This window comes from Anopheles arabiensis, chromosome 2, assembly GCF_016920715.1.
Source record: "Anopheles arabiensis isolate DONGOLA chromosome 2, AaraD3, whole genome shotgun sequence".
NCBI lineage: Eukaryota > Metazoa > Arthropoda > Insecta > Diptera > Culicidae > Anopheles > Anopheles arabiensis.
In genome coordinates this window covers 43,462,217-43,478,385 of record NC_053517.1, presented here as the reverse complement: position 1 = coordinate 43,478,385, position 16,169 = coordinate 43,462,217, and the positions used below count along the sequence as shown (strand labels likewise).

General features: G+C 40.0%; 2 protein-coding genes across 4 annotated transcripts; both read left to right on the top strand.

Annotated features, from left to right (window-relative positions):
- The first annotated feature begins 379 nt into the window (after positions 1 to 379).
- LOC120896915 (cathepsin K-like) lies at positions 380 to 933 on the top strand. Its single transcript, XM_040301439.1, has 2 exons — positions 380 to 532; positions 602 to 933. Exons 1-2 carry the CDS (start codon positions 435 to 437, stop codon positions 795 to 797), a joined length of 294 nt encoding a protein of 97 aa, XP_040157373.1. The 5' UTR covers positions 380 to 434; the 3' UTR covers positions 798 to 933.
- An 8,419-nt stretch (positions 934 to 9,352) lies between these two features.
- On the top strand, positions 9,353 to 16,133 carry LOC120893624 (uridine-cytidine kinase). 3 transcript variants are annotated; one of them, XM_040295626.1, is made up of 7 exons: positions 9,355 to 9,592; positions 9,787 to 9,852; positions 9,947 to 10,283; positions 10,364 to 10,461; positions 10,542 to 10,590; positions 12,845 to 12,964; positions 15,278 to 16,133. In XM_040295626.1, exons 1-7 carry the CDS (start codon positions 9,485 to 9,487, stop codon positions 15,352 to 15,354), a joined length of 855 nt encoding a protein of 284 aa, XP_040151560.1. In that variant the 5' UTR covers positions 9,355 to 9,484; the 3' UTR covers positions 15,355 to 16,133. The 3 variants fall into 3 exon arrangements, with proteins under 3 accessions (XP_040151562.1, XP_040151560.1, XP_040151561.1); XM_040295627.1 differs by having other exon boundaries at positions 14,322 to 16,131; XM_040295628.1 differs by lacking the exons at positions 12,845 to 12,964; positions 15,278 to 16,133 and adding an exon at positions 11,164 to 12,501 and having other exon boundaries at positions 9,353 to 9,592.
- Positions 16,134 to 16,169: the final 36 nt, after the last annotated feature.

The window sequence follows — 16,169 nt, the reverse complement described above, 5'->3', positions numbered from 1 at the left end:
GATGACAACCGGATAAAGTTACGGGCCAAGTTCCAATCAACGCAAGTTGATGGATGTCCGAATGGCAGTGATGGAGCAGACAGGAGATGCCGCGACACCTCCACGGTGAAAGTTTGGTTATATAGTGAACTGTCATTGCAGGCAAAGGTATGAGTAATGAAAAGACAAAATTGTGTAAAATCTATGAAAAAATCGACAATTTAATTGAAATTAATACTTTACTTCTAATTTCAGAGCTACTGCGTGTCAAGCATTTCATTTGTTTTATTTTTGATTATTATTTGCTTGTTTTCTGATTTCAAATTATGTCCCTTTTAATATTTCATAATGTATACCATCTAGAAATTCATATCTTTTTGTTTCCATTACCACAGCAAGGACAATGTACCTTCAATAGAGACTATGCAATTGCCAACATTAGCGAGTGGTCCATTATGCCCAAAAACGAAGACGCACTTGCATTTGCCCTGTGGAAGGTCGGTCCCATTCCAGTCAGTATAAATGCGGCACCCAAATCATTCCAGTTGTATAGGTAAGCATCGAGTTGGTGTCTGATCCTGAGATCTTTGATTTATCTTCCTTTCCCCCATCCCTAAAACAGCAATGGTATTTACGACGATGAAGCTTCGTGTGATAACTCCAAAGTGAACCACGCGATGCTCCTGCTCGGATACACCAAAGACTACTGGATACTGAAAAACTGGTGGGGCAGCTGGGGAGAGGATGGCTATATGAGGCTGGCACGTGGCAAAAATCTATGTGGCATCAGCAACTACGCGGGCTACGTTACGGTTTAAGTGGTCGCTAGTGATGTTCTGTAACAACGAATAGCCAACAACGTTATTACAGATCTTGAAAATAGATATAACCAAATTTTAATGTAATGTTCGTTGTATTTTTGGGGGAACAAGTATTATAATACATCAATTAAAGTTGCAATCCGTGGTAACTCCATTAAAATCCATGGCTTTTGATCGGACAATGCGCTAAAGTAAAACCCAAACACGACGCTACAGAACATGTAACGCCCATCATCGTTGGTCTGGAATTGCATCTTGTCGACAGAACCCCGTCCTTCTCGCTTTCAATTCAAAGCAACACTTGTTTCGGCCGAATTGGTTCGTACCAGACACAAACAATCATGCATAAATTTTACTAATCTGATCTTTCCTTCAATGATGGTGAAAACACCATAGCCAAACCCCAAACTGGAGCTGCATCTTCCAAAAGCTTGCCTCAACTGCAATTGCATCAAGGCTTATAAACTTTACGTACGACAACAACAAAAAACACACTCCAAAATGCAAAACCATTCAGAATAAAGTGTGAAAATGTCCGTTTACGTGAGGCGAAGGATAAGAAAAAGCAAGAAATGATGATGACACCTCCCGAAAGCTTGTTTTCAACCAGCAAAAGTCACTAAGAATCGATTGTCGTTAGTCGAAAAAAAAGATCCTACGCTCCAACGGTGAATCGATTCAGGCCGATTGCACGGTCCATCTCTCCATTCAATGGGCGAGCGTATGGAGGTAACCAATAGCCTGAAGCAGCTTGGTGGAAAGCATCATCACCGTCGCCGTTTGCCAAAATTGTATTCACCCGATGCCCAATACGGAGTCCGGCTAAAGCCGTGAATTATTGCAAATCAAAAAACATTTATTCCGGCCACACGAAAATACGATCCCGACCGCGTGGCTGTGATCATCCCCGGAACGGAAGCGGTTCAGAAGTGGTTCTGGCGGGAAATTGGCCAAAATGACGACAGTTTTCGATTCGGTACCGAATCGAATAAAATATAACCACCGCGTATGGATGCGGCAATTTTCTGTTGTTAAACCTTTTCGTCAATGCTTTATTGCACACCCGTAGCGAGGCATGGACGGGGCGACGGCTTCAACATGTCAGTTTCAAAACTGCTCGAAGGCTCCAAACACTACAGAAAGCTGTATTTAACACTTTCCGAAGACATTTACTGCAAAGAAGACTTTTTTACATTTTTCAATTTTTTCATGTGAAAAGTTTTAGTTCACCATACCATACCAAATTCCCATTGTTCAACCACAGTGGTGATGAACAATCGTGTTATCGTTAAAATTTACAACCGTCTGGAAATTGTACACCTACCGATTGGAGCCTATCGCCCCGATGCAAAAACTCATGAGGAATTCAGCTACCCAAATTCGATTATAACTTTACTTTTTTATATTTTACTTTATTTCTTTCCATTACCGCCACGTTCGCATTATCATTACTCAGCCTGGTATCTTTCGCGCGCGGCAAAGATACGCTAACGCCTTTGAATTGCCTGCTAATTGACGATGAAATGCATCCGATAAGAGAAACACAAACTCGAACTGGTGTGCGCTTTTGACACCACACAAAGCCCCAGCAAAAGTGCACCACTCCGCAACAAAACTGTCCGGCTGTGCGAAACGCACCGAAGCGCTGAAGCTCATCGTCACCTCGCCCAGTCGCAGATGAACCTGCTACAGGTTGGCTGGCATGCTTGCCAGCCCCCGGTCCCGGCATTGTATTCGCGATCGAATGTTACGACGTCCGGAATCGGCAACGGAACAGCTTCAAAGCCATTGTTCGACATTTCTCTATCTTGTCGAAATGCATCAACAGGCAAAATAAATAAAGTGCATAAGGTGTCGGCATCGGCGGCAGCAGCAGCAAATCCTTCAGCTTGCTTCCATTTTGCCCACTGAAACGGATCTGGTGTCGGAAGATTGATAGGACCAAGCAGGGATTCGCGAGCAGTGGCTGGAAGAGGGATTTTTGGTTTACAAATGATCAACACTTGTAAGACGTCAGCATGGCAACGAACGTCTGCACCTGGACGGGATGCATCGATAAACGAGGTTTTCGGTTTAACGTTCTTAGGCAATGCCACGCTTATTCTACTGTGCAGAATAAAATGCAAGGATTTATTTATAATCCGTGCCTTTTTTTTTTTTTTTTTGGGAAAAAGAAACATTGTTTGAAATTTGGTTATTTCTAAATGGGAAGATTAAAACCACGCTAGCAGTGAGCAGTCCATTACCGAAAAAAATGCTTTTAAATCACATCTCGTTAGTGGCTAGATGTAATAAATCAACCACCAGCAAGCCTAACCTCGATGGGTGGCCAGCTTGACATTAGTTAGATCCACAGTTCTAAGCTTTCAACACTCGTGTGTGAACTTCTCCGCCACGGGAAGCAGCAAATACACGTAAATAAACCTTCAGCAAATATGATAAATCATTCTACCGGTGTAAGAATAAATCAAAGTTTATTAGCTACGAGCTACACTCAGCAACGGAAGCCTACCGATAAAGCGTTGAAAGACGCTATTAGCGAATGAGCAGGCCACGATAAGCGGATTTAACAGCATTTAGCTTAGACGAGTGGAGACATATATTCTCATCAAAGTTGAAAGTGGTTTAGAATTGATCTCGATACACTTAATAGCTGCTTCAAATTTAACTCATTTTTTGTGACGAGCCAGCTACAGTTTGCTGCAAAAAATTGTTCTCCTTTGTTCCTATTTACCAACACAATCAATGCAAACGAAGCAAAACATGCCCACAAAATATCGTTGACGCTCTGATCGTATTAATCGTAAGCTTGCCAAACTTAGCTTATGACCTCAATATTTGCTCATCCTCAATTTCACGTCGTGCTTGTCAAAGGCTCGCTAGGCGTCGTCACGTTTGGGACATGGGAAAGTGAACAACATGATAGACACACAAACGGCTGATACGTCAGCTATCATCCTGACGAGAAACAAAGTCTGGCATGAGCTTATTACAGGATTGCGCAGAAAAATTAAATCATCACGGAACTGATGTCTTGACACAGGGGCTGTCTAGACGCATATCCATCCGTTCAAACCTTTTCTTAAGCCTTTTATGTGTCCGGCTCGGTACACATCCAATCACAAGCACCTTCTACGTTGTGCAAGCTCCGTTTTAGGCACGAGCCTTAACCGTTTGTTTTTGCACAAATATTGACCATCAGATAAATTGGCTTGTGTGCTTTTTTTAACGACATTTATTTGAACATAATATGGTCGATCTTTATCTCCTCGCTGGAACTAAGACGTGTTTGTATAAGGGAGCCTACATTTACTCCGGTAGGTTTGATAGCGTTTGTCGATCAAATTTATTCACCAAACACTGAGCCAGCAATATGCTGGATGATCTTTAAACATTTACACCTCTTCCACATCCCAATCTATCGTCTACTGCATTGTCCTGCACCTCATAATCATCAGATTTCCCACTTATTTCTCTCTTTGCGGGTAGCTTGATTTATGGGACATGGTTTTAGCCACGACGAGCTCGACCATGACACGACTGCGCAAATATTTGGCGTCGTGCCAGTCTAGATCGCCTGTCATTGGCCACGATTTTGGCATTACGAAAAATTAGCCACACCAACCGGACGCACTCACCAGTATGGCCTCAGACTGGTCACGTGCTAACATTCCATTGTTTCAACCAGCACCAGAAGACCTAACAGTGGTCAGTGTGAAAGTGATCGCCTTGCCTGTAGAATTGGACTGTGTCGATTTGACTGATCGGTTGGTTCATTAGGTCGGATTAGGTACGGGATTATCGGACGCTCTTCATACCGCAGATTGGGTTGAAGAATGAACCTCGAAGCAAGGATAAGATTTAAACATATTTCACCATATCGTATTGACAGTGCGTTAATCTCATTTCGAATCCTTCCCCTTCCTCTTCATAATAGCTTGGAGCCGCTCATCTTACGCCTCCAAAAAACCGGAATATAAGCTCGCCCACAATTGTCTGCTGTTTTCAGAAGAATGCAACGATGCATACCACTTGCACGGATGTCGCTAGTCTGAAATTCAAGGTATAAAAAGGCTTCTTAAAGTTGACAGTTTGTTCAGGGTAAATTTGACAGTTACGGCTTAAAAAAAAGGTTGTTAATTGTTAAATACTAACCTGTGACTTTAATGAACAATTTTGAACCGTCCCTTTTTGTAGAAACAGATCACGTGTATCGTGATGATCCCGGAAAAGCAGAACCGGGGAAAAATGAAAACTACTCCGTGTCCCTAAAAACCATGAAAATGATTCGGAAAACTGCATCGGAGGTCTTATGGAAGTTGTACGAAGAATAACACTCATCAGACAATAATAATGTATTCATACCGACACTTTCCTGGCCAATCTGCAGGAATAAGTCTGCGAAACGCGTGCCGATAAAGTGGGTTCCGGCCAAATAGGACAATTCATCGTATTTTTGACTATTTTATATTTGACGAAGTTAAAAGCGGTATCAACAGATCGTTGAGCAAAAATTGTTTTATTTTTGCTCAACGATCTGTCGATACCTCTTTCAACGCAACAAATTGGTGCACTTAGGTTGGTTATAAAAATGTTAGAGAATACTTTATATTACTACTTTTAAAATATGTTTTTTACATTGTTGATTTTGCATAATTATAATACGTGGATCACGAAATGTCCAACTGCCTATTGTACTGCAATGCTCACCTTTCGACACAGTATTGCCTACATTTAGGCGTATTAATATTTTTTTATGATGCATGCTTGCTAGAAATGGTACACCGTAGTGATGTGCTCTTTGGAGCGCACCTACGACTCCAATCCGACTCCGGCTATTCTTAGTGCGATTCCGACGCCAGCAAATTAGGAACCACTAGTTCCGCGCGGAATCGGAGGCAACTAGAGTCATCCGGAGTCGTCCGGAATCTTCCTAAGTCGTTCGTAGTCGTCAGGAGTGGCCCGTAATTGTTGGGAGTAGAAGTCACTCGGAGTCGTCTAGAATCGATCGGAGTCAACCGATAACGGAGTTTTTCGGAGCCAACAGTAACCCTCCAGTGCAATGGTGCTTGTGATCAGGCATTTCATTTCGTTGTGTTTTTTTTCACTTTACGCGTGCACTCAGTGTTTGTGTCGAAGGCCTATTCCGGATTACTTCGACTCCACAAAAAAACCAGTCGACTTCGAACGACTCCGAACGACTCCGACAACTCCGACGATTCCGAACGATTCCAGATGACTCTGACTAAGGCCAACTCCTGACGACTCTAAAAGACTCCGGACGACTCCTGACGATTCCGAAACACTCCGGATAAAGGCTTTCTCAAGCCATCTTGAAGGTTGTGATAATTTTGGATTGTTGTGTTTCATTAATTATATATATTGGTTATTGTTAGAAAACTGCGGAAAAATAATTTAATGCAGAACACGTTTAAGTTTTTTGGTTGTACTTGAGCTGTTGCCAAAAAAATAAGTCTTTTTATTCCGCCAGTTCGTTTGTAATAAATTCTCTGGCTTATCTTGCGAAACTTTTTATCCTATTTTCTTACAACTATTCTTGTGGTAAAGCTCCATTAGTTATCTTTTCCCAGTTTCTTCTGGCGAATGAAATGTGTAAGTTATTAAAGCGCTTCCAGAAACCAAACGAGCTGCTCTCAGCAGAGTGACCAGAAATACCGATTTATCTGTATTCCTACCGATTTCTGGTATGTAAACCTACCGATTCATTTTCTTATAATACTGACCGAAAAGTCATAAAACCATTTCTCAAATGATTTAATGTAGTGAACTCCATATTTTATATGGTGTAGCATATCTGCTAAACAGAACTTATTATAAACCACACTATCAGCTATAGAGACATTGTAACACTATTCGGAAAGCCAAATCACACTATTACTACACATTCATTATATTACATCAGCAAATCAATCCACACCATAGTAACATACCCAGACCATACCATCCATAGAAAATCATTTTTCGAAAACAACGGAATCGTGCAATTCAAGCGTTACTGCAGCAAAGTGGACAACTTTCCAGAGCCTTCGTTACAACACTAAAAGCGCAGCATAGGCACATAATGACAGACACCTCACTCCGATACAATGTATAAATTACACCTCATATCAATAACCTTTAATTTTGCACAAGTTCGCATCGAAAACTAAACACGATACGATTGAAATATAAATCCAACCGAAACCCGATTGAGAGTGAGATTTGTAAAACCAATGGATTACAGATGTCAGGTTAGGCATAGCAGTAAGAATTGTTGAGGCCCTTTGTAGAATTATTGAGGTACTCGCCATCTATTGATCTTTGATTGTGTTACATTTCTATGATAAATTTTGTTTGCCTGTGGCGCTTGGGCTTATGGTTCGTCTGCGCGGGGCCCCAACGTCCATCACCCACGGGGCCCTCCTTGCTAATACAGTTCCATATTATATCAACTGTTATGGATAATGGACTAAAGATTCCGGGGCCCCTCATTGACGGGGCCCCCCGCAATTGCTTACTTTGCTTACCGTTAAATACGCCACTGCTGTCAGGATAGGACTATGCCCATCCAACATCTATCGAGATCTCATTTAAAGAGTTTAGTTATGTCCCCCTACCCATGGTAAGGCCTCTAAACTCCAACGTTTCCAGTAAGAGAAACCTCCTAAAGGTTTCTATGATCGCCTGGACGATCAAGTGTCGAAAAGTCCGCTCGAACGAAGTTTTATTCCACCTCTGCTCATGTCAGTAAAACTAACCAACCGTCCTACCGTACGATCATCACATAACAACGGAAATCACTAGCGACCAGAACCAGAATAAGAAGAACTGCAACTGGTCCTAAGCGGCCGCGTGGAACCCCGAGAAAATGGAATCGCCACCGCCCAAGTGCCACAAAATCCACTAAACGACCACTAAACGGGTTCTAAACGACTCAAGCTCTCTACCTAAACGGAATATAGAAAGATTTCGTTTAGCAGACGGCAAACGACTCATGCATTCTAAAAATAGCGAAAAAGCTGGTGGCGCTCTCTGTTGGTGGGATACCCCAACCAGTTGAGCTTTATCGCTTGGAGGAGAGCTTTCTCATTTCCTCTGTACTGTTGTATGGTTTCGCATTGAAGTTATGCATCGCTAGAAGTAGAACGGCGATACGATTGTTTAAATACTAAACTCCAACGGAAACCATCAGCACTGAAGCAAATGAGATTTGAGTAATGGTCGTTGGTGTTGATACCCACGCATCTGACCATACGACCATTCATATAGATTTTTGCTCAGAAAGTTAGAAGGCTATATAGGTCATGATAAGATGAAACTTGTCGAAACACATTGCAAGAAAAGGATAGCAATAAAATGATGAGTTGTAATACGCCAATTATTGAGCAAACAAGTGAAGCGATGGAGTTTTCATTTTTTTTTTTCTATGGATATTCAATTTTCCAGTCGTTTAAGCTTAATCTATGGCGCTTAGGCGCTCAAAAGGAAATGTACATCTCAATCCTTCGTTGGCTTAGAATCCATAGTACAGTTTTCAGATCGACACTTCAGAAAGGCCTCATTCGTATGACCGCTATGGACCAAATCTGATGCATCTCCTTTAAATAAAAAAAGAATGTATTTTCTCGTGCAGATAACAGTACCGCCCCCCCCCCCTTCTCCGCTTAACACTTCAAAACATACCGAAAACTACCGATACAAATTAAAACTCCTACCAAATACAGTGAAGCGACGTTTATCCGTGCTTCTCGGGACTTCAACTCGCCCGGATATGCAAATAACACGGATAATGAGTCAAATGATATATTTTATCACCAATTCTTATTTTATGATAAAAATAACCCAGTTTTTTTAAATATTTGAAATTTGCCATGATTTATAGTGTTTTTTGTTACGACAATGTGCTCCTATACAAATATCTTCCTCATAACGCAATGTCAACTTTGTATTGAACTGTCATTTCTCTACAATACGGATAAACGGAAAATCGGATAAAGGTATAAACAGCACTCCACTGTGATTTATAGTGTTTTTTGTTACGACAATGTGCTCCTATAACCGCTTTTTCAAATATCTTCCTCATAACGCAATGTCAACTTTGTATTGAACTGTCATTTCTCTACAATACGGATAAACGGAAAATCGGATAAAAGGTACCCGTATAAACAGCACTCCACTGTACTACCGATAAAATATTGACGCTGTTGAAAACGGTGTGGATTTTTTTAGATAACACTTATTGTGCTTTTATTGTGCTGATTTTATTGTGGTGTAATCAAAAAATTAGTCCACTGTTCCTGGTTTCCGTTTCAACTAAAAGGGCGAGGGCAGGCGCATCCTGCCCTTTTATCGCCAAACTTATCGTTTTCCCTATCTTTCCTCTCGCTCGCTTGACTTCCCTTTCACTCTTTCTTCATCTATCCATTTCTTCTCTCGCACTGTGACCTGGCAGATTGTTGGGCACTCACGAGTTTCCAACAGACGCTCTTACCGAAATTCGCCAAAAATCTGGCCACACTGGCTATCAGCATCTATCAAAACATAAATAAACTGTCTGTCGTTCCCTCACACACCATATGTCATTACAGTGAAAATAATTTCGTTTTGCGCACTGCCATCGTGCGGATTATTTTTCCCCGTTTCCCGTGGTGCAAAGTGAGGAAAACTTACCCCAGTTCTTAGCAATGGGTGACGGAGAGTGTTTAAATGGTGCACGATTGAATGGCGGTGCTGCGGATGGCGTGAAAACACCCTTTCTAATTGGCGTTGCTGGTGGAACGGCCAGCGGAAAGGTAGGTGTAACGTGTGAGCGTAGGGTATCGCCCGTGGGATTGCTGCGCAGTCTGCAGTGCGAATCAAAAGTATGGCCCCGGCCTTGAAAACGGTGCCAAATATAGCCGTTCGTCATCTGCATGCACCATCAATTGATAAAACATACACTGACCGTCCAACACGAAATCTGCTCCGTTTTACCCTGTTCCCGCAGTCGACCGTATGCAAACGCATCATGGAACAACTAGGCCAAGCTGATATGGACCATACCCAGCGCCAAGTGAGCAAACAAAGCGTCCCACTCATTTACGTAATCAGTGATCACTTACACAGCACCCCAACATGCATTTGTTTTCATTCCAATCGGTGCACAGGTCGTCACTATCAGCCAGGATAGTTTCTATCGCGAGCTGTCGGATTCGGAAAAGGCGCGCGCCGAACGGGGTCTTTTTAACTTTGACCATCCGAGCGCGTTCAACGAGGATTTGATGTTGCAAACGCTGCAGGACATTCTGCACGGCAAAAAGGTGGAGATTAGCGAGTATGACTACCGCCGGAATGCCGTTTGTCCGGAAAAGAAAATCACCATCTACCCGGCCGACGTGGTACTGTTCGAGGGCATACTGGTGTTCTACTTTCCCGCCATTCGAGATCTCTTTCACATGAAGCTATTTGTCGATACCGATTCGGACACTCGGCTGGCCCGAAGAGGTAATGATGACCCGTACAGCCCCGTTTATTTGGTGTGCTGCGTCATGTGATATTGCTTCTAAACTATGTTTGTGTTCCAGTTCCACGTGACATTAACGAACGAGGACGAGACTTGGATCAGGTGCTGAATGCGTACATGAATTTCGTAAAGCCAGCATTCGAAGAGTTTTGCTCACCGGTATGATCATCAATTAACATTCATTGTTTTAAAACACTACATTACTGTTTAATACATCACTACTGATTCGTCCATTTCAGACTAAAAAGTTTGCTGACGTTGTCATACCACGAGGAGCTGACAATACAGGTAAATTGAATTTCAAAATATCCGGACCTATAACTAATTATTGTTTATCACTATGATGATACTAGGTGCATTTTTATACATCATTCTATCACAATGTTTCATTTTTTCAATACTAAATCAATCAACAAATTTATCTTTGTATTATTCAGGAATACATAATTCCATTGATTGCAAAACATCAGTAAAACTATTCTTTGAAAATTATTATTGTTTTTATTACTTTTTTACTTATTTGCTCTTTTTCGTGCGATAACTTCGCAATAAAGAATTAATTTTGTTTTCACTTTACTCGTATTATTCGCTATCTTGACACGTGAACTTTATGATATTGTTTAAATTTTCCATTCGACTATTAAATTATAAACGCTTTTTGTCAAACGATGTACCATATTGTGTTTTTGTGTTATTGTTATTCCTTAGGGCTCAGTTGAATAACTTCATGCGCCGTGGCCGGTCTTTCATTCCGTGCGATCAATTAAATAGTTTGCGCCAAATAACACATCGGGGTAGCGAATGGTTTATACTGGACGTTTCTCTTATTTTTCTTGCTCATCTTTTTCTAACATTTTACAGTTGCGATCGATCTGATAGTGCATCACATTAATGAGATCTTGCATCCGAGTGGCGGACTCAACCAGAACGGGCATTAAATCGCGTGGGGTCGTGTGTTGGTCATATTGGTCCTCTGCAATAGAAATAAGCTCTGCAGCGATCATCATACAACCACAGTAGGACTTATGTGTCATTGGTGTCACGTATAAAACGTTGTCAGAGGATAAGAGCTAATGATCATACAAACATGCACACAATTGAAAAAAACAAACAAACAAACAAAACAGTGCGCCTCACCTCACGCATCCAATGTTATTTCTGCCGAAGTTGCACACTCGGTCCTACTTATTAGAGAAGATATATAGGCGTAACGGCAAAACACCTCAGCAAAAACGCATGCCAAATTTAATGTTCCAGGCTAACATACTGCATGACAGCTATTTTTATACCGTTTTTCACTGGGAATTTGATACCTTAACCATAATCATAGTAATAGACCATAACAATTACTTACTAAAGTACATCCCTAAAACTTTACGGTAAACCATTACATAGACTGATCAAAACAAATGAATAAGCTTCTGGTTTATTTATTTTTGCATTTTTTTCCTTTTGTCTTACTTTGTTACAATATTAACGTTTTCGAAAGCCAACTGATTAACTAATTTAACAACCATAGTAACGAATCGTTATTCTTTAAAAGTAGTAGCAGTGTACACATTTTATCTTTAATTTGCAGCTGTGCAATCAATCATGTTGTATTGTTCTACCATACTGCACCTGTTAAAACATTGGCCTTTATAAGGCCATCCGCCCCGTGTGCCACAAATTCCTACGCTTGCATTTATGCATTTGAATATGTAGATCCTGTTGAATGCCGTTTGTATTAGCCATTCCTTCCGTTCTTAAATTCATTATTCTTTTGGATTTGGAAATATCCCCCGCCAAACACATTCCTTTTTTGCAGTTATCAGTTTGCGCCACTGCCGGTCTGTTAAAATCTATTCTTGAATATCGAGCTAAAACTTTATCTTATCCTACTAATCAGTGAGTTGTTGTCATGTAGCATAATAAGTAACCAAGTTGGTAAAGGTAGCCTCAATTGAAGGTCTCACTAGACTGGACTATCGTTATGACAGCAAGACACTCCGGTTTATCTTCGGTCCCAAACGTCATTGTTGAACACGGAAAGTGTGTAAATGGCTAGCGTTTAAGAAAAACAAAACAGGAAAACGAACAAGTATAACAGATAATCGAAGCGAATGGTGATTATACAACCGTTAAGACCAATAACGAATAATCCGATAAGGCATGATTTGTGTATGGCACAATAAAGAGGACATTTTTCGAACACACATACATCGGTACGACTTATTTCATTTTGTTTTCGTGTTTATCATACTGTATATCATTTTGTTGGGTATACGCTCGGTTATGTGGTTCCACCCTACAAGCCCCATCGCTGGTTCTAATTACGTCCACTGTCTCGTACTCTTCAGTTTCCTTTTTTTTTCGACGGATGATGCACTATCAGTTCGGTGACTTGTATTGCCTTAAATTTTGTGTAATTTTTGCTTATAAAAGCCAATTCTTTCACATTCTGAAGCAAAAAACTCGATTCCATGTACAAATTGTATCCCAAACCAATATTTGTTCATTTAATTGCACTAACAAATTCTTCTATTTGTTCTCCTCATTCCAGTGGCAATTGATCTGATCGTGCAACACATTCGCGAGTTTCTGAACAATCGCACCCGCAGCGATCATAGCCCGCATCTGGCCTCTTGCGGTACCAGTGCCCTGAATCTAGCTAATGGTAGAGGTAAGCCATCCTTTAACGATACCGATCCGCACTATCGGCCACACTGAGAAGTAACAGTACCGGACTGCCGACCGTTGACCGTTCGGGAAACACTCTTCTTGCTAGCCCTTATCCCAAAATTTTAAACCAAATCAAACCATGAAAGCATACCTGCCTCTGACATCTATGTCCTTTCACCTATATGACATTCGTGTGTCGTAGTCCTATACCAAAAAAAACATACACACACGAACACAATAACAAAACAATTTATTTTTCACAAAAAAGTGTAGTAATAAGCATTGTAATAGCTGATCGTATTCTGACTACCAATAGTGTCTAACTCTAGTTCACACCTCGTTGCGTTACAAATGCATAAAGAGCACACAAATCGCTTCTGACGATCAGATTGCGTTAGAAGAAGAAACACCGATTGGCGTTACACCAAACTGACCATACACAAGCGTTATTTGTCAAAAGTAGTTTCTACGTAGCGTTTTTTCGCTAATCAATTTATTTTTTTTAAATTAAACCTATTGCATACTAGCAAACTAATGCATATCAATTATTTGGAAAAAAAACATAAATGCACCTCGAGAATTTTTTTGTTATTCAAGCCCTTTACTTTTTACATACACACTAACCCAAACAATTATTCAATCTGCCATTAACCTTATCCTAAGTCGCTAAGGAATTTCCTCAATATGCAATGTTCAATATTGGTTGTTTGTATGCGCAATGCAAATCTTAAATCGTCTCGATAGCTAGTGTAGCAAGCTTATCCAAGCAATATGTAGTGCAGATCGTCATTTTATCTTCTAAAAGCTTGTTTCATCGCTTGCAGGTAGCAAGGTTGTGTTAACAGTGACCTACAAATAAAGCGTACCATATAGCTTTTAGTCGATATATCTGAATTTATGAATAAGCCCGATAAACCACACTTCCTTACAAACAAAATGAAGCATACTGTTACCATTCGGATAGTGCTTAAACAATAATGCAGCGTACATTAGGAATGCATAACATAAACATGTAAGAATGGTTAGTCGTATAAATTGGTACCTTTAATTCAGCAAATCAGCACGAAATAACCACTAATTTCACTGTACGCCAATGTGCATTTGCCATTCATAGGCTTTCTCCATATTAGGTGTTTATTTTGTGTCTTTTTATCTTTAGTAGCCATTTTCTCCCATTAATATTAGGTTAAATGCTTGATTATTGTTGTTTGTTGTGTTTTTTTACAATGTTGTTACATGATGTTATCTTTTGTTGTCTTTTATGGTCTAAATTGCATTTTCAATTATATTCTTTTGTATTTTGTACATTATTAACTCTGTTTCGTTTCCTCTCTTTATACCGTGTCTGATATTTCTAGTACGTTACTTCGTGTTCCACTAGAACCCATATACATAGTATAGATGAAAACTGAAGCTAACATCCAAATTTGCAATAAAAACCATTTCTACGAGTCACAGGACCTTAAACAGACGCTACAGATATAAGAAAAAACAAAACAGAGTAGACTTTTGAAGGCCCTCTATTTGAAATAATGTTGTGGACAAAACATGTTTGGGTTTTTTAATATGTAACCCTATACGATTTGGATACAGCAGCATGAACACCAAAAGCAATCCCAGTTCTATTACTCACATTATATGACTAATCGGTTGTAGCACACTCAAATAGATCTTCTAGTGAACGTTCTTGACTGGACTTTATGTGTCGAACTATGAGTGAAATATAGGTATATATATATTTATGTTGACAATTTAAAGCTTCTTACTCAAACTCACTGTGTTGTTACCACCTGTGCAAGCACAAATCAATCTTCAATTCTATTTGGTTGTTTATATTGTTTTATTACTGTTAGTCAGCGTTAGTTAGCTCTTCAAAGTGCCATCGTTAATAGTTTTTAATTTATTGTTATATGTACCACATCACTGTACTGTTTTACTAGTTACTAGCGTGGAAAAGGTACCTAATGACATGCTGACACCAAAATTGAAACAGATTCAAACATATTGAAATAATAAAAAAGTAATACAGCAACCCCAGTTGCCTGGCTGTGCGTGTCTTTGAATGTAATGAAAATACTTCAAATGTGTTGTCCCTGGTGGACCGTTTCAACTCCTTCACTGTTTCACATCTAAAGCAGACCTGTTTCAAAATCAAAATTCAAATAAACACGCTCCTACCATGTTCATGTTCATCACTAAAGTCCTAGAAAATTGTACGTAAATTGTCAAACCTTTTAATTGTGGAACCGATCCTCGGATTATAATTATTTCAATTTTTTCCTTGTTTGTACTTGTTGCTTTGTATTATCCGCAGCTCAAGCTAGTACGCACTCCATATCTCCTTCCATGATCAGTAGCCAGCTCTACGCGGTGTTGTACGAGTACAGTTGAATCGTTCGTGAGCTAATACTTTGTGTAGAGCAAAGGGAAGATCATTAAACAGTTTATTCGTAGCTTGCGATCAAAAACCAGTTTGTGAGAACGGCGTGCTCAAAATTACCCATTCTTTTCAACATAATATGTAAAGCAAGGTCCCACAAACACTAACGTGGAAAGGAGCAACTGAAGCCACCGGTGTGTCGAAATTTAGCGAATAATAGTAGTTCTAGTAGAGAGTCCCTTAAGGTCGAACAATAATCTTTGAAGAGCAATACATTATTTATCGTTAGGATAAAATGTACGTAAGGTAGGTCAATCTGTCGTCTTGTGACATGTGCTACGAAACAGAGAATGTGTATGCTGTTGGACATTGACACGTCCTCGAGCGACTTTAAGCTACCAGCTATATTGGGAAGGTAACCAACCATGCGAGAAAGTTAATATTATAGAGAAGAACCGAAAACAAAACAAAAACAACAATTTTATAATCCCTGTGTGATATCGTACAAACTTGGATAATGATATTGGTGGAAGGTAAAAACAACAAACATATTTAATGTTTTATTTAATAAATGCTGCAACCTCAGGACGCAGATTGTTGGTCGGCGATCCTCATCACAGCGCATTGACGCTACTAAAAACACGCATATGACATAAAAGATAAATGTACAACCGTCAACCTTTGCTGAAATCTTTGAACTTTATGTACAATAGGATAAAACACCACCAAATATTATGATTTATTTTATATCTACAATTTGAAAATAAAGCTGTTTAGACCAATGATAACATTTGACGTTTCTTTCGATCTTTTGTAGTTTGTTGAT